This window comes from Hippocampus bargibanti, linkage group LG01 (genome assembly GCF_051943395.1).
Source record: "Hippocampus bargibanti isolate YZ-2025 linkage group LG01, ASM5194339v1, whole genome shotgun sequence".
Lineage (NCBI taxonomy): Eukaryota > Metazoa > Chordata > Actinopteri > Syngnathiformes > Syngnathidae > Hippocampus > Hippocampus bargibanti.
In genome coordinates this window covers 16,683,214-16,710,208 of record NC_142734.1, presented here as the reverse complement: position 1 = coordinate 16,710,208, position 26,995 = coordinate 16,683,214, and the positions used below count along the sequence as shown (strand labels likewise).

The window sequence follows — 26,995 nt, the reverse complement described above, 5'->3', positions numbered from 1 at the left end:
CGCTGTATCGAGTGAGCCTGTTGCTCTGGAATTCAGTCCTCCTACCTATCCAGTATCTCTTCCACCCCATCTTTACTTTTTTCCACAAGCATTAAGATGTCAGTAGTTACTCTGTATCCAGGCTGCCGGCGAGAAGCATTTCTGACATATGGTTGCTACACTTTATCTTTATTCCACTAAAACTGGCCATCTCGAGCAAATGTCGTTTTCTGTCCCAACGGTGAAATATGTGCTTGTGAACAGACATTTTTTTCTGAAAACGAAAAGGTCATCACAAAGGCGGGAAGATAACTTGCATCGAATGAGGGCAAGTGAAGCAACATTCAAGGTCTTTTGGTTGCAGAAAACAGCCGTGAGAGTGCATGCACTCAGGCATCTTTTTAAACGTACTTTCATCAGACAGCAGTCAGGTAGACGATCCTTTAATGAGCTTTGTAACAGCACGATCTTAACATTTTGAGAAACCATGTTAAAAATATGGGAAAAGTTCAAGTACGGTGTGTCTCCAGTATGCCCGCAATGTCAGCTAGCCGAATTAGCATTCCTGCATGGGGAACGGTTGTGAGTCGGAATAGAAATGGGCTGGTTCAGTGAGCAGAGGGACTAGAGGTCCCATTCGTCTTGTCCTGTTTAAATACACTGGTTAACTCCTGCCAACAGGGAAGCCATTCAGCAAAAGGCCAAGGGCATCTGTCATGTGTTTCCGCACATTGATATTGTCCCCCTGCATCTCTCTTCCTCCATCTCTCCCACCACTGTCATTGTTTATCGCTTACTATTCTCCCCATCCTCCTGGTCCACCTCTCAGCGTCGTGTTCTGGTGAGACGGGTGAATATGCGCAAGGCTGACATGATTAGCAGCATCCTAGCCCCATGACGGATGGTGCCTGCTCCATTATTAATATAGTAAAAGCAGGGGCTGCCAGGTAGCGGCAATGTCAGCATCCACAATATAATGTTGTGTGCCCTGTGAATAATAGCCCTCTCTTATTTCTTTTTTCTCTTATTTCTATTTTTTCACAACCTTCTGTTTGTTCTTTGCAGGTGTTGGCTGCTATGGGAATGTTGAAGTGAGGGGAGTACATATGAAGGGAAAGAAAATGACAGTATGTTACACCATGTCACGATTTGCAAGGTGGTGGTGAACCCCAAAAATGCGGGCAGACGGAAGGAGCAGGCTGTGTTTGACAAATTGTATGAAATAAAGTCAGCAGGAACAAAATATCAAACAACAAAGTCATCTGATCATAAATGTCCTAAGTAGCAAACAAAACCATGAGTAAAACATGACAAGATGAAACAAACCTGACAAGGTGAAACAAACAATGACCCGACACTGAAGGGTCATGTCGGGAGTCCTTTTAACTGCCACTGAGTAAAACGATCAACTCCTGTGCAGCTGCAGGCGGGGCCCTACAGTGCCACCCTTTGGTCGCAAACTGACACGTGACACACCATTTGTTGTAATTTCTCATTAAAATAGAAAAATGAAAGATATCCAAATCTATGAAATATGGTGGAGGTTCAGTGATGTTCTGGGCCTCCTTTTTTTCTTGAATCTGTGCAGGGTACAATGTAATCTCAGGACTGTGAAGGCAGTCTGGGGCAAAATGTGCTTCCAGGTGTCAGAAAACTTGGTTTCCGTGGCTGGTCTTTGACACAAAATGCTCAAGATTGTATGAGAACAAAATATGAGGCAGTGTAGATTTGCACTCACCGATACCCTATGGAACATTTGACGAAGAAGGCAAATCTCGCAGGGGGGGGTCCCTCTTCAAACCTGTGACAGCTGGAACAGTTTACTCACATGGAGTAGGTAAAAATACTGTCGACTGGTGCTGACACTGCGTCTTATATGCAGGGTTCAAATATATTAAGATCAAGCTGATTAGCCCAAAAGGTCGTGCAACAAAATGTAAAGAAAAGTGATGGTCGTCCTGGCCAGCATCATTCAATAATGGTGTTACTGTACACCACAAAAAGAAAGTAATTCAGGCATGCAGCATCAAGTTCAAGTCAGCTTCATTGTTAAATATGCTTTATGTACATTATACAGCACAGATTAAATCTCTTTCCTCTCAAGAGAGGAGCCGCTGCGTATGCCCAGCCGCCATCAACAGAAAAGTTATCATAAAATGACATAAGACACAGACAGTCATGCAATCTTAACCACTTTTTCTGCATACACGTTGCTGTTTGAAGCAGTTATGGATAAAACAGGAGAGAATCAAAGTGTCCTTTTACCAGTGGATCAAATCGTCGCAGACTGAGGCTGGATGTTTCACGTCTGCCTCCAAAAATGGAAGACCACAACACCATTTTTCCCCCAGACCATGTTAAAGTGTGTATGTGCATGTTATGCCCATTGGAGAGATGCTTTCCCTGTCACCAAGAAATTTTGCCATTGTGGTGTACAAAGAGGCACAAGGAGATGAGCTGGGATGCAAAATGTCCACTTTTGTGTCACATTTCTCGTCCTACGAGTGAAATCCAAAGTGTGATGTAGGAATGTCGGTGAAGGTGGTTACTAGATTAGGTTTAGGATGGCCATGGCAGTAACAGACGGATGATGAATAAAAGCAGATGTAAAGAGGAACAAAGAGGAACAAAATCACCATATCAGGGGGAGCAGTAAGAGGAAGAAGAAGAAGAGACGGAGTGAGCTGTGTCAGATGGATAAATGTCAGACGGAGCTTTGTCGTCCATCTGAACCAAACGTTCCTTTCCAAAATGCCATGCACAAATCACATGGCCGCCTCCCCTTCCACACAGTAATGACATTACAGACCTCAAGAATTTTGATGCGCTCATCCACGGCCAGAGCGAATAATCGGAATCACTTACAACTGAAATGCATCTTTGTCATTCCGGGCCCATCCAGTCCACAATTTACAGCGCATGAGTAACATGCCAGAGGGTCACAATAATCTATGGCTATGACTACAAGTGCACAGCATTTTTTTCTCACCATTACGGTGTCGGAGAGAATCGCCATCTACACCGGTGCCATTTTATAAAAATACCATCTGCTCGTATGAAAAAGCATTTGCAGTATGTCAGCATATCAAAATTGCAGATGGCTCCATAACTCTTGGGTGGAAAGCACTTTTAGACCTAAGCTTAAAGAAAGCCTTTTTTTCTAGAAATAGCTCACAAAAAAGCACAGCAACATTGCACTTTAAAGTGAGAAAATATTCACCGCAAATAAAGATCACAATTAAATTACTTTATGTAAGTCAATTATGGCACACATTGTGCTATTGTGTATCTGCAAAGCAATTAAAGCAGCAGTAAAAAGTATATTGTTTGAACTGTATTCTAAGGTGAACCACAGTAACTACATACACCTCAAACTCAATGTGCGTGGAGGCAAAAGGCGATCTATTTTTAGAGTTGTATTTAACTCATTCACTGCCATTGACAAATTTATTTGGGAATTGAAAATATGATGTTGAGCGCCATTCCTGAATTAGTTCGGGTTTTGTTTTGTCTTGCTTGGGTGCCGATAAAGCGCTGTCCAGACCTCTGGCAATGTTTTTCCCTTCCACAAGAGGGCAGCTTTACTCTTTTTCCATGTTAGCGCTTTGTTCCAGCTTCAGCTGTTGTTAAAGCGCTTTAAACCAATATAGTATTATGTTTTGGACAGTCACCCTCATTTCAAGGTCATATAACTCAAGACCCACATAACAACTAGCGCTATTGCCGAATTTGGTCGGGTTTTGGTTTTTCTTGCTGGGGGTGCCGATAAAGTGCTGCTGAGACCTCTGGCAATGTTTTTCCCCTTCCACGAGGGAGCAGCATTTGCCTTTTGTACAGCTGCCCTTACTTGCACCTCACATTACTCCAGACCGATATCACTTGGGAATTAACTCTTTTTTCTGATGAAAGAAGAGAGTCTGAGGTTTCATTGGCTGTATTGAACGTGTATGTAGTCCAAAAACTCAATATTCTGTGGGTCCTGGAATTCGAGTGACAATGACAAAAACCCTAGCTCTGGGGTGGACACATTTTTGCACATCTGGCGGTGAATGAGTTCAGTGCCTGTTACATGGACAGAATACTTTCTAACATCCATTCATACATCCATTTTACGTACCACTTATTCCTCATTAGGTTCACGGGAGGTGCTGGATTCTATCCCAGCAGTATTTGGGCACTAGGCGGGGGACACCCTGAAATTGTTGACAGCAAATCACAGGGCACACAGACATACAACAGTCACTCTCACACTCACACCAAGGGACAATTTGGAGTGTTCAATCTGCCTGCCATGCATGTTTTTGGAATGTGGAAGGAAACCGGAGGACCCGGAGAAAACCCACGCGGGCCTGAACCGGCGACTTCTGCACTGTGAAGCCGGCGTGGTAAGCACTCCGGGCGGCCCACTTTTTAACATTATTGAACACATTGTGTACATTTTCAGTTGCATGAGTTTTCTTTCTGACATCCAATAGTTTGCAGGTGTAATGCAACGCCTTTCATCCTGTACCTCACAATAATTAAATATTTGCTCTGTGACACAGTACCGGCCATTCCTGCGTGAACAAGTTCACCCCACGGCTTCTGCAAGGAGACTATCTTCTCAGACCTTCATCCAAATCTAATACATATAGCCATCCATAAATAGCGCGCCTATCCAACCCATATTGGAGATGAGTGACAATACCCTGGAGCGAATCCACCTCGTCCAAGGATCTTAGTCCCTCCTATCCACGCTCCACTGCCGGTTTAATGCCCCCTCAACCGCCCATTTACGCTACACAGACAAACAGGGGGAGTTGATTGACACAAAAAGACACACCCCTTCGTTTACACTCGCCCCGCCCCTCTCTTGGTTTCCCATCAGCGTCTATTTTGGCAAAACGGATACACATGGAACCTCCATCTCCTCCGATCTCTTTTACGCACCGTATTGCTCGCAGGTCCTGATCATCCCCTTCTGAACAATCAACCTTCTTGTGGACTAATATGAGAAACGTGCGCGTATAGAGGCGTGACACGACAAAAAAGAGGAGGTGCAATTCCTGTGGATCAGTCTATCTTTACCGTACGCGAGCGTCAGCATGGACCTCCTGGCAAACCACAGTATATTTCAGGAACTTCAACTCGTGCATGACACCGGCTATTTTTCCGCTATGCCCTCGCTGGAAGAGAACTGGCAGCAGGTAAGTGTCCAAACGGCGCGGGGCTAATTGTGAGCCCTGTGAACTTGGAAAAAAACATAAACTTTCGAGCTAAGTAGAATTGGATACCCCCCCAAAAAGCGTTTTTTTGCCTCTATTACTCATACAGTGGTTTGTGACACTTTCCCCAGAGCTGGATAGGATGCGGCCGCACGCCGGTGCGTTATAAAGCTGTCAAGTGTGATTTGGAAAGATGAAGATGCGCAGGTCATCACTGAGACAGAATTGGTCGTGAATTATACATCTGCATTACCGAGTTGTGAAACCCCCACACGAAGCGATGCGCCCCCCCCCAACCCCCATTTCCCTCAACAACCCCTCACCCTCCTCTCTCCTTATCCATAATAGATACCCTGACATGTCTGTCTTTGCATCTTTTAGATATAATGTTGACATAAATATTCCATAAACATTCCAGAAAGCCACTATCTGTCTTCTTGTATCTGACTTTCTGAATCCAAGTTCAGTGGACGGCTGGGGAGGTGCGCACGTGGTCGCATGGTGATGGAGACGATTTGTCATCGTCTCCACACAGCACATTTTAGATAAAAAAAAAAATGCGCGTTTTTCTAGCATATCGTTTTTTTTGTGTCTAATTTCACAGTTTGGATGAAATTGAAACATGAGCAATGTTATTGGTCTTTATTCATTTATTTTCATACCACATGCATTGCTGTTTGTCATGGTGATGGTCTTGCTACAGAAACAACCAAAAGCTAAAGAACAAACAAACAAACCCACATTATATATGGATAAACATAATGATTATAAGCTTTATTGTCTTTGCTCCATGCTGAAAGAAGGGATGGGTAGTGCGTGACGATGGATCCATTCGTTGTGGCCGAGCAGCCTAATTGGCATCCCACTGTTATCCACCAACGCATCTTTTCATAACATGCTCCCAACTCCCTGCCTCCACTCTCAGTGGATTTTTAAATGGCACTCCCGCACCTCACCACCCCTAGCCAGCATCTCTGAATCAATACCTAATGCAAATGGAAGAGAGTGTAAGAGCTCTTATATGGAGAGGCTGGAAATGTCAGTTTGCTTTGACTGGGATGATAGCCTGCAGCCCCCAAGATTTAATTCATTTTGGAATGGAAAAACAATGTCCTCCAACTCAATTGGACAGGACTTCTCCAACTTGTAGCAATTTGTATGCCTTTTGTTTAATACTGCAACAAGATAATTTATTGTATATGTCAGAGTATTTGCTGCATCTTGAAATGTCTTGTCTATGAGAATATTGATACCATGGCAACACTATCACATTTTAATAATTGCCACAAACAGCCTCTTGTGTTTAATGCCTGTGTCTGATACCAAATGATGACAATGTCGCTAAATCCGCCTCAATGCAGGAATCCGAAGCTTGAGTTTTGAGCACCAAAATGTCAGACCAAAATGGCTTCCGGAGATGCGATGGTGAGAGTGGTGACGGTGTCCCCTTTGATCGATGACCTTGAGGCGTGATCCAAGCTGTAAAGGGTGGATGCGGAGCAGACATGCATGGGCCAAAGTGTTTCTCATGTCTGCAAATAGTACTTTTGAGAGTGCTATTTGTTGCATTAGTGGGAAGTCTCACAACCAAATCCCCATCTGGTCGGTCATTCAGAGTTGGAACAAAGAGCTGCAAGTTAACATGCTGGAATTAGTTGTGACAACCCAACACCACAAAGGACTTAGCTCAGCTGGGGTTTGACCAATATTTGTTGTGTGCTTAGCAAACTGCCATCCACCTTGGTCAATCCTGATGTGACACGTGGACAGACATTTATCAGCTTCTTGATGATTTTTTCACCAGCCTTCAGACTCAAGCTGATGATGCAGCTTATTTCTATCTCACTTGACCCCGATTGGTCACAGGACATCACAAACGACTGTGTCATTGACCCTGGACACACTTCATGCCCTCCAACACATACAATATATGAGCCCTTATGGCTTCAACACGCTTGCACACACAAGCACATGGCCTAATAGGTGTATGTGTGTATGTGGACATCCTTTCCTGTATGTGGGGTGAAACAGCAGCAACGGCGTGGCTGGCCACCAGAGACGCTCGCGTACATGTAGTCTCTCGCTTGCACATTTCAATAGCTCTGTCTGGGCAAGTGGAGTAGTCAGTGCATGCATGGCAATTGAAGAAGATGCTGGGCAGGGTTTCACATTTCACAGTCGGCTGGGCTTAAACCCAGAGGAACTGACGAGCTACTGCAGAAGACAGAAGAGGAGGATGCGGATGTATCGAGTCAGGAAAAGTGACAGAAGAACGCATATGGTGACCCTTTCTCTGGTTTCCAAGAAGGTGGAGGCAAAAAGATAGAGAATGTGGCATCTGCCATAGATGAGAAAGCAGCGGAATCTGTACATGTAAGCGTACAGCCAATCGTGTGTCTCACAATGTTGCGTAATCCTCAGTGGGCCACAGCTGCTTTTCTCACACGCGGAAGATTTGAAATCAGCCACCCTGCGTTCTTACATTTTCCAATAAAAGGATCTTAGGATGGGGTTTTCCACTTGTTCTCGTACACTTTGGTGCTGTTTGATGCAAAAAAGGGCAGACAGATCCACCTGGGAGGCATGTTGAAGTTGACTATGAGCTGAAAAATGTCAAACAAATGTAAACTTGGTTATTTCAAATAGCTTTGGCTGATACCTCGATCATCATCTTATGTCGTGGTCAACAATTATTTAATGAAGAATTCCCTGCATGAAGTCTGTGAAATACATTTGGTCCTTGTTTTCCTGAAGTATTACAGACCGTTCTTATGATCTTGTGATACTCCAATGGCTAATATGAGTGATGCCAGCCTCCAGCCAAAAAGCAGTCAGGAGATCTTGGTCACGTAGAATCTATTGGACATGGCCTGGCTTGTAAAAAAAGCAGCCTTTGTATCATCCAGCCATGAGGTTTTTTTTTCCTAAAGCATTTATTTGCAGCGAGGGTAGAAAATGGCCATTAGAAAAACGTGTTTATCCAATTAAAATGAGCTGATAAATGAGGCAAAACTCTTCATACTCTATTTGAAGTCCCAGTTAACAACACATGCCAACTGGTGTTTGTCCGGTTGTTGATGGTCCTGTGCGCATGCAGGTTTGTGTAATGGCAAATAACCCCCTGACCTAAAAACATCCCATCCGCTATGTGAACTCTGCCATGTCTGTCTCATCATTCAGGCAACCGAGAGGCTGTCGGCAGTGATATGTGCCTGCTATTGCTTTATGGTCGCTGATGAAAAGCCGGCAAGCGTTGATGAAAGAGAGCGCAGCAGCGGATGTATTCATTTGCCTGACACTCCGCTGTCTGACCTGTCACGGGGAGCACGAGGGACCGAGGAGCACTGTGGACAAGCACATCTTTATGTATAGCTGCGGCCCCAAGTTTGATGAACAACCAGTAGAAAAGTCACTTGTCGTTTTGACTGCTCAGACGCACGCGGCTCGGAAATGACTTTCACATCTCTTCAGCCAAATATCAGGACACTCGTCCTGGCACCTTACACTGCTCGGCTGCCCGGCTTGTCACAGAGGCGCAAGAAAAAGAAGGCGTATAGATGGAAAATCTTATTGCACAGGAGTGAGGTTTCATCAAACACACTCGCAGGTTGTGTATGCAAAGGAATCTGTTGTCATAATAAGCCGCAATAGCTTTATCATTTTAACTAAGCAAACGCCTGCTTAAAAAAAAGTAGTAATTGAATAGCTTTAGAATATCATGCTTGGATATGAGGTGAACAAACCAAAACATTGTTGAAAATATGCTCATATGAGAATATACTCCGACAGATGGCCATTTCTGCATCTGTACAAGTACAGTAGTGCAAAACGTGTCAGTTAACATACCAGCCACATTTTGGTGCCTCGATGAGTTGTGAGTTTAAATTTAGATTTAAGCGTCAAATTGAATACATCCAAACAAAATTTAAACTTGACCTCAAATTGCAAAAAACATTTCCAAGTTATATTTTTACATCTGTCAACAGCAAATTTTAATCAAATATTATGTTTCCCTTCTGAATTCTTGACAGTGATTTTAAAATTGCTTCATTTTCTGTTGTAGCAAATCGGTTTTCTGAGATATAGTCTTTTCAAGTATGACCCAGAATAATTTGTCCTATGCGGATTTTGCCACGGGGTGTAATTCATAGCTACGACATTTCAGAAAAAAACATGTGGCTCAATTTAACCCTCAGTTCATCATAATTATGAAATACATTACCGTACCATTTTACTATATGACATGAAATTAGTATCTGGAACATATAGATTTTTTTTCCAAGTTATTTAGGGGTAAGCACACCAACCCAGTGAGGAAATTCAGAGGCTTTGTGCAATTGTAGGTTATACAGTAAAGTCTCGATATATCGATATTCTCTGGAGTCGGAAAAAATATCGATATAACCGGAGTATCGATATATCCGATCCTAAGGCATGTACATTTTCTCCTTGCGTTCATAGAAATAGTATCGTAATAAGCAGTACTATCGATATAACGAGACTTTACTGTACTTCATTTAATGAAAATGTTCTTTCCCTTTGATGGTGTGGAAAGAAAATATCTTAAAATGAAATGATCCTGTCCCATTTTCCTCATCTCACTCTGTCCTTAACTAAAGACACATGGAAAGAGGATGTTGAGGCATTTTACGGCCATGCCTGGCACGGCGCTTCGTCCCATTTCACTGCCTACCTGTTGCTAGGCAGCCTTGCTAAGCAGTGCCAAAAGGAAGGACTCTGCACGTTAGCTTGATTCCTTCTGGACGGAAGAATATTCCCCAGCCCCAGGGAGGACACCTCGTTGACAAAGGGACATCCAGCCATGAAGACCTTCTCCCATGGGAGAAAAGAAAACGAAAGAGATACAGGGCAGAGAGAGACAAGGGCAATTTGACTGAGTAAACACCAGTGCTTGTTGCCATCTGAGGCCAGTCATCAATCACGGCCTTTAGCCTGCACAGTTGACGGCGGCAAGGACATGCCGTAAAGCCGCTTGTTTATAAAGCAGGGCGAAACATCTTGACTCTAGGGGGATGCATATGCTTTTCAATTCTCTTGAGATGAGCAAGGTTGCGACGTGGCAGCCGAGCGAGAGCTCGCCGTGTTACATCAAGCACTTTGCGTGCGCTTTGCATGCTTGCCTGAAATGCAAACCAGAAGTCTTCTTCACCTGTTTCGTTGTCTCCACTCCATCATACTTGGTGTTCCGATTGCTCATATTAATCTCCTGACAACTATTTTAATACTAGCTGGGTGGAATTTGGCTTTTATTTAAAAACAGATTTTACATGGAACTTGCTTCAGGTCCTTTGGCACTTGTCTTCCAATCTCCTGCAGGCCTGGAGTGTTTGAATGAGACACATCAACCTCAGCAAAGAGCAGATTTAACCTAAAAGTGGGATTGGCCTACATGTCAGGGCAAGAGATACGGTGTTATTCTATTCTGACATTTAGCCTTGGTTTGAGGTGGTGGTAGGGGGGTCATATAAATGTCAAATTTGAATGGCGGTGGATTTCGAACAGGCATGACAAGTGGCTTGCAATGATTTAATGAGACCTGTGGGAAGAGCCATTAATCAGCATGACATTGAAGATGTTTCCCCATTGTTCTCATAGCATGATGTAAGCAGGCCTGTTCCTGTTTGGACTTTAGGCCCATGACACCACCGGCAAAGTGAACACATGCTACCGAAGTGAGCGAAATAGAAGAGAGAAATAGAAGTGACCCTTTTTAAAGATTTGAGTAATCGTTTTGCCCATTCCTTTTTTTCTATTGTACACACCAATATTTATTTGGAGGAGGGGTGGTGGCTCGAATCAATAATGACTTTTTCATTCTTATAAATGGGGAAAGAAGCTGTTTTTTTGTGTGGCATGTGGTCACACACAATATCTGTCTCCAAAATATGCTAAACCAGACAATGAATGAGAACCTCAAAGAACTGCACACTGTACTTTATTTCTTGCTCATTTCTTTGTATTATCATGAAATTACTACAATTTATTTGGTAATAGTTACATGTTCTTTGTAGGAGTGCGGGGAAATATAGGTAATATATATCCATCCATGCATTTTCTATTCTGCTTATAATTACAAGAGTTGTGGGCGGGCTGGAGCCTATCCCGTCTGTCTTCGGGCAGGAGGCGTGGGATGCCCTGAACTGGCTACCAACACATTGCAGGGTACACATAGATGAATAACCATTCTCGCTTACACTCGCACCTGTGGGACGATTTAGAGTGTTCCATTAATATGGCATGTGAGTGTTCTTTGGAATGTGGGAAGAAATTGTAGTACCTGGAGGAAACGCACGCAGGCACGGGTCGAACATGCAAACGCCACACAGGAAGGCCAGAAGCCGATATCGAACCTTGCACTTTCGTACTGTGCGGCCGAGTTGCTAACCAGTTTTCATGGTGCCGCCCAAAATATCGTAGAGTATATTTTATGTTGGCAGTTTGTGTTTTGAACCAAGTTGCCTGCATGTGTGAAGTACAATTGACCGGTTGAGTTGCAGCCTGTATTTTGTTCATAATTGCCCATGATCGCTTACCCTGCTGCGTGGATCAGTGTGCCCTTCACGATGCTTCGGCAACCCTTTAATTTAAGGACTCTCCAGCTCTTCACTTAGGTCTGCCTCACTCTAGTTGAAATCTCTCGATTTCTTCAACATCAAAGTCATCCGCGCATGCTTTGATGACACCAATTCTACATGACCACACACTACAGACGCCCCCCAGCTTACGAACATTCGAGTTACGACAAAACGGTACATACAAACAATTTTGCGAGTACAGTGGTACTGGGGTTCTCGACTATAATCCTGTTCGAAAACCGATTTGTTCAAACACTGAAACCATTTTTCTCATTAAAAATAATGTAAATCGTTTTAATCCATTTCAACACCCTGAATGTTTACCTTTTTAGTACAGTATTTCATACATTATTTCATGCATGAAATTGCACATTAAAATGCTGACCAACACATAAAAAGCAATGTATATCTCAGAAAATGTTAAGCAAAATGGCAAAGACACAAATAACATAAACATAAATGCAGTGGCGGTCCGTGCATTTCACACCTAGGCCTTCAGTGAAGTCCTGCTTAGTCCGACCTGAACAAATATCCCTCGTAATACCATAATTTATGACACAACGGCTGGAGATATCATTTACAAAAGCACACGCATGCAGTACTGGGCGTGGAATCACCTTAATCGTCTACAACACAGGCTATTTTCCAGAGCAATTACACATCAATAAATCTGCATCAGCAATTAGAACTTACTACTGCAAACACTTAAAAATAAAAGGAAATTTAAAATCATTTGTCCACAAAGTTTTATGAAGTCCACCAAGAATATGCAATCTTTAACAAGATTTTACGCTAAATTACAAAATGTCAGTTTAATATAAGAAAAACAACAAGACGTTCACAAAACGAACTATTTGTTGAAAATAAAAGTAAACAAATCTTTTTCATTTGTTCTTGAGAATACATGCGACAGCGAGTTGTCCTCTCCTTCAGCCATTGTGGGTTAAAAAAGCGAGTAGATATACAGTAAAGTCTCGTTATATCGATATTCAAGGGAGTCCGAAAAAATATCGATATAACCAGGACTATCGATATATCCGAACCTGTTTGCATGTAATTTTCTCCGTGCGTGCATAGAAATAGCATCGATATAACCGGGACTATCGATATATCCGATATCGATATAACGAGACTTTACTGTGCTTGGTTTTTTCTGCTAAAGTTTCCGGGTCTGATCTGTTGTCAGCTTGGTTGATTTGCATAGAAATAGCATCGATATAACCGGGACTATCGATATATCCGATATCGATATAACGAGACTTTACTGTACTTGGTTTTTCTGCTAAAGTTTCCGGGTCTGATCTGTTGTCAGCTTGGTTGATTTGCATAGCGCTGCCTCCCCTGAGGGCTGAGGTAAAGTTAGTATCCAATCACAGGACGCGTACGTCATGTTCAACGCGAGGCCCTCTAGCTGGCCTTACTGTGCCAACTCGTGATCTGATTGGCTATCGCAACTGTATATCAACTACTACATGTGCCCGTTCTGTACAGCGCACAGACGCCCTCACTGTTGATTCTGAAGGCGTCGGTCAGATTTCATACAGCCTGGCGACACAAACTAGCTGAATTCTGATTGGATTAAAAACTCTGACCTAAAAACCTAAAATTAAAAACTCTGACTACAACACTGAAAGGATCATAACCAAATGGATATAATATAACATCAAGAAAACAGTATGTAGAATAATTATATATATATATATATATATATATATATATATATATATATTTTTTTTAATGAAATTTACTTTTATTATAATTGTGATAATGATGTCTGATTATGTTAGGCCAGCAGAGAAGGCCTTGCTGGCCCTGACGGCCCACCACTGCATAAATGTCACCCAGGCTAATCGTACGTTCGTAAAGAACAGAATTATGAAAACGATTTTTTACTTTTGTGGTGGTCAGCAGAAGGAGCAGGTCGACGGAGGAAGGAAATTTATTGTTTGGAACGAGAGTCCCCTTCCATAAAAACTTTGGGGAGCTCTTCTGTCTGAGGGGTGCTCACACGTTCAAATCTCTTTGCTACGGATGACTCGGCTACAGGATGTTCTTTTCTCTTCAAATATCTATCCAATGACACTTGCTCTCACTCCCATAGCCACATCACTAGATTTCACAGCCTCCTTATTCTTTAATATTGTGCTGATCATAGATTTTGCCATGCTGTATTCCCTACCAGGGGTGCTCAATACGGCGATCGTGATCGACCAATCGATCTCCACGGTACTATTGGTAGATCGCAAGACAAGGTGATGTGACATTGTCAGGAACTGACATTAAATCAAGTTCTTCTGAAAAAAACTCGACGTCAGCCAATCAGCCATCCCTTTATTTGATTGATACACCGGAGAACCAATCAAATGACATCTCATTGAGAGACTCACTGCGAGCTCAAACAACGGCCCTTCGTTGCAAAGTGAACAAGGATGTCGTTAGTTACATCCTAATTTTTCACTCTGTTTTTCCCCTTAAACGTAACATAGAATATAAAAAAGTGGAAGAGCTGGACCAAGTAAGAAGAAAAAACGTATCACTTTAATATGGAATGAGAGGATGACTTTTTTTCACGATGACGTTTTCAAGTGCGGTTGTCTCGTCTGCCAGTTATCAGAGTGAACTCAGGTAGTGGCAAACAATTCACATAATTATATTGTGTTGTGCAACATATGCCGATATACATCCACATAAATTGCAATAATCTTCACTATATTTCTCAATAAATATAATGAGTAGATCATTTTGACTTGGTCATTTCAAAAGTAGCTCCCTTGTTGAAAAAAGTGTGAGCACCCCTGCCCTAGCCAGACCAGACACTTGCACACCTCCGTCATATTTTGCAATTAATTCTTTCTTAAATGCAATAGTTCAGGGTTCGGGAACCTTTTTGACTATGAGAGCCATAAAAGTAAAATATTTAGAAATGTTTTTCAGCGAGAGCCACACGCACGCGCGCGCGCGCACATGCAAACGCTCGCGTGCACGCACGGCCACTTTTCAACAAAATATCAGAATGTATTATTTAAAATAACTTTGTGATAGTACTCACCGTTAACATGGATGGTTTTCCGTTCCTCGTGTTTGGTAAAAATCCAGGAAAACGATCGGAATGAAATTCAATTTGCCGGTCCAGAGGCGAAGTTACTGCTAGCTAGCCTGCACACGGCTCATAAGCTTCCACACTTGCTATCTGCAATCTACTTCTCGCAGAAGTATGTCGATGCTAACGTTAACATGGGGCTTGTTAAAATGTCACTGACATTCGACTGTTTCATCGATGGTATTGTTTCATTGCAAATTAGAATCAGAACATTTTCTCTCCTCTAATGCTCCGGTGCGTTCAGGCTGAAGTGCACTAGTTGGGCTCATTTAAAGGGCCGTTTACCTGTTTCAACATGACGGCCACTATCATCCAATCAACATGGCGCTTTCGGCCATTCTAGGTCAGTGTCATCCAATCAAAATTGCGCTTTCCACCAACTGCAGCCCCAACGGGAAATGAACGACGAAAAAAATGACAATATGTATTATAATATGTAATATTTATTGGCGAGCCATATGCAATCATCAAAAGAGCCATATATGGCTCGCGAGCCATAGGTTCGCGGCCCCTGCAATAGTTGTACGCACTACTTTTCTTTTTTAACTTGTAGCAGCACTTACTTTCTTTGGAGGCATGATGATTAGGGGCTAAAACTCTTCGTACACCTGTATTAAATGCGAGAGCAAAACGCAGCACGTCCGCTAGCGACAACAGTTGGTCACTAACAGTGCGATACACCCATATGCCGCTCAGCATCCCACCCTCGGGTAAGCACTCACGCGTCGTACCGGCGTTCAAACTCCGATTGTTGTTCGAACTACGAAGCAAGAATATCTTGAATATTTTGTTCAAACTCCGATTTGTCAAAAAGTGTTTGGACAGAGATTCTGTAAATTAGATTTTGCGCGCTTTTTTCCGGCCGAGCTCGCTTCACGCACACATACACAATAGAGGTTTCAAGGGCTGCATGTTTACGCAACGGACACCAAGGCTGACCAATCAGCGCCCGGTTATGCTGAAGTGATGCCGAAGAGTTCAGGCCCGATCCGAGGAGCTCGATTACGATTGGCTGCATAGAGTAGGTGGGCGGGGAGGAAGTCCCTCTTCCCAGTTGACACTCCAGGAGGTGCATTAGTAAAGACTTCCGCCTTCAGATTTTGACTTAAACATATGTTCCATACAAAATATAGCACTGAAGCAATTTGCAACCAAATTGACTTTTCGAACGACCGCCCGGAACATATCTAGTTCTTAAGGTGGGGAGTGTGTGTACGTGTATTTTCTAATAAGTAAGAGCAACATGGCGGGTGCTCCTCCCAGGCATGTGCTTGGCAAGACAAAACATCTTGCTCTTTAGTTTACCACGATTGTGTCCCAGATATTATTTCATTGTAAAATGATGCCAATTAGTAAAATGGGTTGCCCGTGGCTGTGGTCTGGCTCTGTCTCCGTTCCGACGGGGAAAGTTATTTGGGTCGGTAGCTATTTTCAGCTCATGATGTTGCCAGGAATACTTCAGGGACAAGCCACTGTTTTATAAGAGAGCACATCAATAATTTTCACTGGTGTGTCTGTGTGCGTGCGTGCGTGTGTGTAAGCAAAGCGCAGCGACAGAGCAAGCATCACGGTGCAAGTTTATTGGGTTTGTTTACCGCAATAACAGATGTTTGTCTTAGAAATTTTTTACTAGCAGGTGGTGTGTGTGCGCGTGCAGGTAAAGGTCAAGGGTCATGATTCCTTTGATGCTCATGCAGCCTGCCTTTGTTGTGGCACTTTGGGGTTGAAATTGGGATGCAGGCCGTTTGTGCTGCGGCAGCAGAGGGGCCATTGGGTTCATCCCACATCCGTGAGCAACATGAAGTCACTCTGGCTCTCTCGCAACTCTTGGCGGAGAGCCCGGTGGCGAGATGTCTTTCAATATTTTAAGCAGCTTGGGTTAATCTCTCCCACTCGGGTTTGTCTTAAAAGCATTGCTGTGGGAATCAAGACGGAATGACAGTGTCCCACCTGCTCATACCGTCGCACGAAATGTCATTGTGGTGTGAACATTTTTGTGTTGTGTAACTGTGCAAGCATGTTGTGGGAACAACTCGTTGACTTTTCAACTCCACAATGGCATTTGCAGCTCGACGCCGACTCGTCACAAATGTTTTTTTTACCTGAATGATGCAGAGCTGCTCTTTGCTCTCTCAGATGAGTGCATTGAATGAAATAAGTCCATCACATTAATTGGTTTACATTTTTATTTACGAATGCACAGCTTTCATAAATAAGGAAGCTCAAGTGGGATTTGGAATCATTTTTGGGTCTTCACAATCAAAGTGGAATGAGGGTTGGGAATTGTACTACCACTCATCACACGTGTAAATTCAGGATAAATCCAATTAATTGATCGTCCCGGAAAAGAAATGATGGAAATTCATTCTGCTTCGAATTTTGGTAAGCTAAGATAAAGCCTTACTTATTTAACATATATGAATGTCTTAAATAAATAAGGGAAAGACACATTATTTAAAAGTGCTTCCAAAAATGCTCGCAAAATCATAAAAAAGCGTATGTTCAACAACATTTAACAACATGAAGAAAAGCCTTTAAAATAGTAAAGTAAATAAACTAATTCACTGCCATCCCCAAATGTATTCAGGTATTGAAAATATGACATGTAGCACCATTCCCGAATTTGTTCGAGTTTTGTTTTTTCTTGCACAGGGTGCTGATAAAGCGCTGGTTACACCTCTGGCAATTCTTTTTCCTTCCATGAGGGGGCATCATTTGCCTTTTGTACAGCCGCCCCCACTTGCACCTCATTTTACTCCAGGACCAAATAAGCTAGAAATGAACTGTCTTCAGCTGTTGTTAAAGCGCTATATAAATCAAGATGTATGTATTGTATTTTGTACAGCTACCCCATTTCAATCTCAGATAACTCCAGACCCATATAACTTGGGAATTAACTATTTTTTTCTGAAAGAAAGAGGTCTAAGGTTTCTAACGGTTTATTTAATGTTGATGTAGTCCTAAAAGTCAATATTTGAGGTATATAATATATTCAGGTCCTGGAATTTGAGTGAAAATGACAAAAACCCTGGCACTGGAGTGGTCACATTTTTACCCGTATGGCAATGAATGATGTAAAAAATGTTTTTAAAATTACTAATCGAAAAAAGATTTAGAAACGTGGAAATCACTTTGATTAAATTTAGTTCATAAGATGGATTTCTAAGCATTTTCATTTCTGTTTCTTCCATTGGCGTGCACCCGAACAGCAAAATTCAGCTTCCCCATGTTTTCTACGACATCTGAGCTCCACGAATTGTCTAGTACTTCTTTTTCTTTCAGCTTTTCTTTTCAGGGGTGTAGCACTGTAGCCCTAAAAATATCACTGATGTAATCGGCGGCGAGGTGTCATCTATTTGACTTTTATTACATTAGTCCTCTCTGAAAAAAGGTGAAGCGGTGCTACCCAGAGCGCATGCCACCTGGAGCTAATCCAATTTCTGACACTGACCGGTTTTCGATGAACTCTGTTGTTTTCCTGCGAGTTTTGCCGTGGCAAGGACGACGACAGCTTGTTGCACATTGCCACCATGGTGAAAGCATTCAAAAAGCTTCCTGAATTCAGTGTATATTAATGAACCTTATCAGTGGTGGCACAGTGCCACAGTTGTACCCGGGACGCGATTGTTGCGACGGAGCGGCCTTTTCCAATGCGAGTACGAGTGTTTCCGCTTCACTATTCCCTTTATCTCGCTCACTGCTATTGTCAAACGGTCTTCTGCCCGCGCTTGTTCACCGCTCGCCACGCTTTTGTTTCCCTGCCTTTTGCAGCCCAGGACCTGCTCTTTGGACCTTCCATTGTGTTCGGTAATGAAGATTAGACAGTCTGCCCCACACAATGGGGTCCCCTACATCCGGAGCACAGACTCCCCAAATCCCAGCGCAAGCTATTGTCGCCGACCCCCCTAGATGTGCACACGCGTCATGTGCATGTTGATGGAAAATGGCGGAAATGTCTTGTGATTAGATTAGGATGGTTTTGACAGCTAAGAGGGGCTACTTGGCCAATCGTACACCAATAAACAGCAGCTCACCCAAATCCAGTTAAATAGACTTCCCGCATCGGCGCTGGAGTCGCTGGGATTATATTTCGCCTCCTCCCGCCTTTGCCTCCATCCTCTTTGCCACTCTCCTCTTTGCTGCATCTTTATCCTCTCCACCGTTGCTCTCCTGTCTTGAGCTCTCGATCCTCTTACACGCTCACCTCTCAAATCACCGTTCATAATACGAGAACAAAAAAACATTTTCCAGCCTTTGTCACCACCTTTCATCGAAATTGGCTTCATTCTTTAAAAGTGCCTTACACTGGTTGTACCCCAAGCCCTCCTGAACACTGAGTGCACCTCAAGGTGACCCGGAACCTCAAAGGCTCAATCGGTTTACATGGCGTGCAAAAGACAGATTAACAAAAAAACTGATATTTCTTTGAACATAATCTAGTATCATATGGTATATGTTTAGGGGTCAGAATCAGAAAACCTTTGTTCGTCCCACAATGAAAGAAGAGTCGCAGAAAGAAGAGTCCTCTGAGCTATGTAACTATTTTACAGCTCAGGACTTGTACATTCATCTAAAGAATAAAATACTGTTTAAGAAATGAGGAGCCATGTTTTTGTGCTTCATCGCTCAAAGCCCATCAGTGGATTGTGATTTAACAAGTGGTGATGTGTGTTATCACCCTGATGCCCACTCTATCTGAAAGCCCCACAAGACATTGATGGGAGGGCCTGACGCCGCCACTGATTATCACTACTGGGCTAATGTCTCCTGATAAGGCCGTGTGTGTAATTAAGATGTTTCCGCCACTTGTTATCTGCCGCTAGGTAAGGCGCAATTGCTGGCAGAGATGGAGCTTTTTGTCAATCAGGAGTATCTCTTCCGTGTTATCTTTGATTCTAAACTGCAGCGTAATGTTTCACCCCCACCACCCACCTTTCTTCTTCATTACGTCTCACCTCTCAGAAGACAGATGAATTATAGCCTCCTCTCTCCCCTGGTGCCCCCTTTTCTTTGTGTCTCTCCTTCCTCCTCTTTTTTTTTTTTTTTTTTTGATTTCGAGCCACAGCAGCTCATCTAAGATCCCTTCTGGCCAAACCCTGCACCCGTGCCAGTGAGTCTGTAGAGAATGGTGGCGAATGCAAGCGGCGCCCAGGTCGGGGTTGAGCAAAATTAAGCGTTGCCTCCCTCGTCGCCCTGCAGGCTTCTTGGCCACGATGACGCCGTGCTGCTCTCTGGGGTGCTGGCTAGAAGCCTAAAGGGGAGCTTAGCAAGAAAGGGGAGGAGGGTGAGTTCTTTTTGGATTGTGTGTGCATGCAGGTGGGGGTGTGCTGTATAAGCATTGCTCAGCGAAGCTATAGATTACAGTGTCTGCTGCGACTGTCACCACTGATGAGCTCTATGCAGGCATCATTCCCTATCGATTAGTCACTTCGATGCAAACACATCCAGAGACGCACGCAAACACACACACATGATGGGGAGATGGTCAGTGCCCAAGGCAGCAGGTCATTTAGCTGTCACCACAAAGTGATGGCATGGCCCAAGATCAATGGGAGGCCTGTAGCACCTCTCCAGGATGAGACACACACACACAGCAGGACTCTGCATCAAAAGAATAAGAGAGTTAAGTTTCCCCTGACTTCGTAAATAAATAAAACCAAGTGCTTAGCTTTAACAGCCGGCCCTTTTTCCCCATTTGTGGGAAAACCTTCACAAGTGGGATGCCACAAGACTGAGAAAATCAACGGCAACACAAATTCTGTTGCATCCAAAATGACTCCCGGGCGTAGTTTTTTTTTTTTTTTTTTTTTAATATTTCATCGATCGTTGGCTTGTCATTAACAGGATGTCGCTTGTTATGCTAAATAATGCATAATCGATGCGACTAAGAATTTACATTACATTTTAGTCAGCAATTGCGCAACCTGTACGAGGACAAACCAGATGAATTGGGTTCTCCTCACTTCCCATGTAAAGTGCTTTGCATTTAAATGCATGCCGCTGCTTTTTATATTATTCATAACACCTTGTCTCAATCACAGCTTCTGTAAAAACTAAGCATGCTCAAATTAATGAGTCATATCCATACCATTACATTTATCTGTTTAGTAGTGTTTTGGTGCTCCTTTAGGGCATTATGCACGCTCCTCTCTTCATATTTATAACCCCAGCTTTTTATTAGCGCCGTAGCGGGGAACTAACGGTGGGGAGGCAGGCTGCACTTTGATGGCGGTGGCAGGCTGGTAGAGGCAGGCAACGGGGGAGAGGGCATCAGCTGCCAGGCCCAAGGCCCCACGAAAAAGGGGAGGTGGGCCTGGTGAGCCTGTCTGTCTGGTCTAGTCCCACCTGCTGTATTTAAAACTACAGTCATGTATCTACATTGTGCCCCTGGGCCCTTCTCGTGTTTCCTGACACATTTGCGGAATTCATTTTTTAAAGAAGCATTGCCCTAAAGAAGCTAAAGAAGAAGATGAAAGGCTATAAACTATGCTGATCTCTGAAAAGAAGGCCTTGTGCAAATCTACGCCATTACACGCCACTCACTCGTCTAAATAGATGTATGAACAGAAAGGCAATGAAATGTCTTTTTAATTTCGCTTTTGGACGTCATAAACTTGCACCATCCTGTCTGATTTTTTTTTTGCAGCAATTCATGCAAACATGTTCGCTCGGGCTGCTCTCATGTTAGAAACTGGATGAGTGTATCACTGCCAAAACATCATTGGCAAAAAAAAATGTGTCTGTTCAGTACTAACGCTGGAAAGGATTCCCCAGGAATGTGTATTTTATAATAATAATACAGTTCATTTTAAGTGCCTTTCAAAGCTCTCAAGGACACTTTACAGTCACAGACAAGCATAGGTACTTTAATAAATAAAATACAATCACAAATAAAATACAATACATAAAATATAGTTATAAATAGAAACGAGAAAGGGCTACACAGAAAATGCAGAATAGGAAAACACAAACATTTTAAATACGTAGGTGGGTTTTGAGATGGAATTTGAAGGTGGGAAGAGAGTCGATGTTACTAATTTTGTCCATAGTAGAGCTGCATTAAATTTTTCATACCTTCCAGGTGTAAAGATGAATGATGCTAAACATACTTTCTATCCAAAGAGGACAAACATTTGATTAGCAGGCATATTAGTATATCGCATTTAATTAGTATATGCCAGTATTGACAAGCTACCATATTTTCCGGTGTATAAGGCACACCCAAAAGCCTTGATTTCCTTTAGAAAATGACCATGAGCCTTATATGTGAAGTAATTTTGAGCCACAACAGGTCTCGCAACTCCTTTCAGTACCTACGACTCCATTTCCACTATAAAAGAAGCAGTGCATGCTCCATGCTGAGTTTTAAAAAAAATGTAACTACTGTAGCCCCTTATAATGTTTTGTGTCTTATATATGGGAAACTTTTTATTGAAGGTGCGCCTTATAGTTCAGTGCGCCTCATGTAGAAAAAAAGTTAGAAAATACACCATACATTGAGCGTGTGCCTTATTGTCCTTACACCCCAGAAAATACGGAAATTGTTTGACATGTCAGGGTTGTTTTATATATGTTGCATTTGTATACAAATAATGATAAACCATTTAATTGTCTATGTTTGGGCTGTGTTTCAATGGAGCTCATCCCATCTGAATGGATTAAAGGACAACCGAGGTCTCCGGACAAGTTGTGTCCATAATTTTTAAAATGGCTTCAAATGACTTCCACTGAGCCTATTTAGCAAAGATTCCACCGCATATAGCTATATTTTACGTTTTAAGACTCGTGCTGAATATTCCGGAGGTCTTGTTTTTGAGTTGGTGACGAGTCCTCACCGTACCTCACTGAAGGAATGCCCCTGAGCGAGAAAGGACATACCTTGCGTTTTGCAATACTTCGTTTGGTCTGAAAACTTCGGGTTGATCCGTGTTGATGGTGAAATTGGAAGGAAAACACATAAATAACGCGATGGTGATTCCTTGTGTGTGGCACCGAGCATCTATTTGATATTCAATGACTAAAATTGTAAGGAATTAATCAGCCCGTTTCCACGCAGCTTTCCTCGGAGTTTTGTCGCCCTGTTCTGCCTCTTTTCAGTGTTACATTTCCCCCCCTCAAAATGACACGGAATAAATTCTTTAATCGATTGCAAACATGTAGGCTTTCCTCTTCAGAACTATTTGAATCATATTCATAACTGGATGAGTAACAAGAAAGCATATTCTCCAAATTTGAAGCCAATTTGTCTTGCCGTGACACCACGAACATGGGGGTGGGACTTTCTGAAACTGGCCACTTCCAGTTTCAAATTGAAGTACTTTTTAGACACTTCAAGTCATTTTTATTGGTGTTTTACATTTGACTAAAAATATCATACTGCACGTTTTGGGTATTTTAGATGCTATAAAACATTTTTCTGATGTCAATTAGGAAACAAAAAAGTGACGTCGGTTGTCCTTTAAGCGCCGGTCAAACTGGAGAAAGGAAGGAAAAGAATCAAACCTTGGCATTTTGCTCACACAGATACGTCTTCACCCAGAGTTGTTTTTCACACTACAATTCTCTGCCGTATGACCCTTCAATCGCAAAGCTAACATTTGTTTATTCTATTTTTGCCCAAATCATCAATGATATTGTGTGAGTAAGATTTAAGAGATGGGCTGCAAATGCACCGTCACCATCTTCACCTTTCTCTTAGTTGTTGGCAGCTGGGTTAGCCAGCTGATTGTCACACTTCATCCTGGCCCGCGTATAGGAATCATCCCAAAAAGGCCATTAGGAAAATGGAACTTGGCTTTGTGCAAAACCAATAAATGTCTGCACTCCAGACAGGCGCGTCGCCAAGTTGTCCTCTCTCTCTCTCTCTCTCTCTCTCTCTCTCTCTCTCTCTCTCTCTCTCTCTCTCTCTCTCTCTCTCTCTCTCTCTCTCTCTCTCTCTCTCTCTCTCTCTCTCTCTCTCTCTCTCTCTCTCTCTCTCTCTCTCTCTCTCTCTCTCTCTCGCACACTTTAGGGTGCTAGATCAGCAAAGAGCTTTGTTTATGCATGAGCATACCGTGGGTGCTCAGGCAAAAACACAAGTGCTGAATAATTACACTCAGAGCAATATATAATTATGCTTCTCTAACATAGACGATGTGGCACCACCCACGCTCCACAGCAATAAACATATGCAAGCTGCTGATCAAACGCATGACCTTCTCTGAAACAATGTTAATGTCACCACCTGGGGGACCTGGTAGGTTGGTGACGCCTGATGGGGTGACGGGGGATAGGAAGCGTAGAAAAGAGAGGATAGCAGCTACAATTCACGCACACAAGTTTCACAGTTGTCGCTCCACCTCATGCACTGTTATAGCTGACATACCATAATATCACCATGGTTTGTAACCTATTATTTAATGTTATGTTTTTTAATAACTGCATTGTCCTTTGTGTGTGCGTGTGTGTGTGTCACCACTGACATGTCTTTCTTGCACTAAATGTCAACCTTCCAAAAAGGATTCACTCCCTCATTCCCCCTCTGGAGAAAATGAAGTCAAGACCTTTTTCAGCTCTTTGGCTTTTTTCACTGCGTCGCCACCGTCGCTCTATTCACTTTCCACTTGCTTCCACCTTGCACTTATCATCTTCTATCCTCTTTTCCGCCTGCTTGGGCTATATACCATGCACACTCTCACCTCAGTTTGCAATCCTCAGCGCTTTGCTGAAGAAATTCCTCAGTGTGTGGCTGGTTTAGGTGGATAATTAGCGCTCACCTTGAGTGAGGAGCCCGCCTGCACAACAAGGGGAGTGAAAAGAGAGGAAAATCACACTGTGGGGAGTAAGTATAGGAGAGGGGAGCGGATATAAAACATCGCGCCAACTTGTTTGTCAATTTGTATAAAGCATAAAGTGCAGAGCGAGGAAGAAATTATGTAGGCGTATATCATCGGGAAGAGGTGGGTGCTGTTGAGTGGATTTTAATTTGATGTCAGTATGCAAATCGTGTAAACATTACAAACACATGCACAGAAAAATACCCTTTTGTTCATGGAAAACACATTCCCTTAGCAACAGACCCCTCCCTGCCCAAAAAGAAGAAACTTGATTTTATTTTTAGAGAGGTGCAAACGAGGATGGAAGAGGAATTACGAAACTCGGGGGAGATAGTGGTGGGGCGTAAATATTTTTGATGTGTTCCGTGTGTAAAACCTTATTTCTGATAATGGGAGCAGCGACTCTGTGTGTCAGTGCCTATTTACACACAAATGAAGTGGGGAGTAGTACGCACCCGCCAGAGCTGCTCACCTCCATCTCAGCTGTCAAAACAGGTTAGTAGTTACAAGTAAGACACAACCATCCCTGGGATCAAACTGGCGCCATCTGCCCGCATATAATAGCCTTATCCTTGGACATTGGATGCCTCATTCCCTGGCCGGCTTTACTCAAAGAAGCTTGACGGCATCGTATTAAGTAATCGACTCCTCATGACGGCGGTGTGCACAAATCAGTGCTCTTTTGTTTGGCCGCTATGAAGAGGTGCAGGGTAATTGCCAAGAAGCTGAACATAAATACAGAGGATTAAAGCTGGAGGCTGACACATGCATGTTTGTCTCTACACATCGAAATGTTGTTTGAGACGAATTGCATTCTGTTTCGAACATCTCCTCTTGCACTTCCAATCAATCAGTGTATCACCCGTATGGGTTTCTTGTTAAATGTTTGTGTGTGTGTGTGTGTGTGTGTGTGTGTGTGTGTGTGTGTGTGTGTGTGTGTGTGTGTGTGTGTGTGTGTGTGTGTGTGTGTGTGTGTGTGTGTGTGTGTGTGTGTGTGTGTGTGTGTGTGTGTGTGTGCTTTTTGCGAAGTGCAGATGGCCATATCCAATGATGAAAGTTTACCAAGTTGGATTTAAGAGTGAGCATTCTGCTGTTTTTATCTCTTCCAGACCTGCCTGGAGTTAGAGCGTTATTTGCAAACAGAGCCAAAGCGTCTGTCGGAGCTCTTCGACCATGATTTGGATGGGCTTTTGACCCCGGCCTACATGAAGGAGGATGGAGAGGAAGAGCTCGCCGACGTTCTCCTCCCCAGCATACGTGAGCCCCCAAGCCCACCAAGAGTGATACTTTGTCCTACACGGAGGAACATACCCTCTACTACTTCAATAAAAACTGACCCAAAGGTACCAGAACCCACAGAAGGGATGGAAGGAGTTCACCAAGCCCAGTTAAGTGCAGTCACTTCCCTGACGCCACCATCATCGCCAGAACTGGGTCGGCACCTTCTGAAACCCAGCCACTCCCTCACGGCATCTGCTGATGGGACACTCACCCTCAAACTGGTGGCCAGGAAGGTGGGACTCAGCGCTGCCCGGCTGGTGCCTGCACACCCGTTCCCTGTCCAGGTGAAGGAGGAAGATGAGGGAGTAGCGTGTGTGCTTGGGGACCTTCCAGAGAACAAGAAGAGGATCCACCGCTGCCAATATAATGGCTGCAGGAAGGTTTACACAAAGAGCTCTCACCTTAAGGCCCATCAGAGGACACACACGGGTGAGATTTTGATTTGCCGGAAGACATTTCTAATGGGTTTTCATTCCACTTCCATCCCTCATATACGCATCTGTTTATATTGACAAAGCATATTTTCCATGTACAGAGGCGGGCTCCTCACTCAAGTTTCCCTTTGTTCCCTGGGGTCTTGATGCACAACTCTTTCACTCCTCCATCTCCATCCCAAACCACTCAAACCCTTGTCCGGAAGCTGTCCTCTGCCTGAGTAACTGTCCAGTGATGGATGGATTGACCTGAATACGCCGCCTGACATTGCCAGCTTTATTTCGAACACTGACACTTTGCTCCCACACCCCCACTAAAGGTTCTTGCGGGTCTAGGTCAGTGACGGACTACCTTTCCCTTGCGGTGGAAATCATCCAGAAACTCCAAATATGTTACAGTCATAACGGTTATGGGAGGCAGGTCATGGCATGTTGGGTTATATTGTCGTGTGTCAGTGGAGGATTGCTGCCATCCAATTCTTCTTTCCAAACCAGGATATAGCTTGTGATTCCATTGAAAGTGCTCACTTGTGCACCTTCGTGACACCAGAGAGTGACTTGTGGGCCATAGTACTTGAATGCTGGA

The 26,995-nt window shown here is 43.3% G+C and overlaps 1 protein-coding gene across 3 annotated transcripts in view; it reads left to right on the top strand.

Annotated features, from left to right (window-relative positions):
- The first annotated feature begins 4,865 nt into the window (after positions 1–4,865).
- Positions 4,866–26,995, top strand: part of LOC148903339 (Krueppel-like factor 7) — a 32,038-nt gene continuing 9,908 nt past the window's right edge. For all 3 annotated transcript variants that reach the window (XR_016115535.1, XM_089000667.1, XM_089000660.1), the window contains exons 1-2: positions 4,866–5,165; positions 25,804–26,404. Coding sequence is in view for 2 of the 3 variants with exons in the window: in XM_089000667.1 (XP_088856793.1) it covers positions 5,064–5,165; positions 25,804–26,404 (703 nt within the window). In the remaining variant the exon portion in view is untranslated. The remainder of the gene's footprint in view (positions 5,166–25,803; positions 26,405–26,995) is intronic.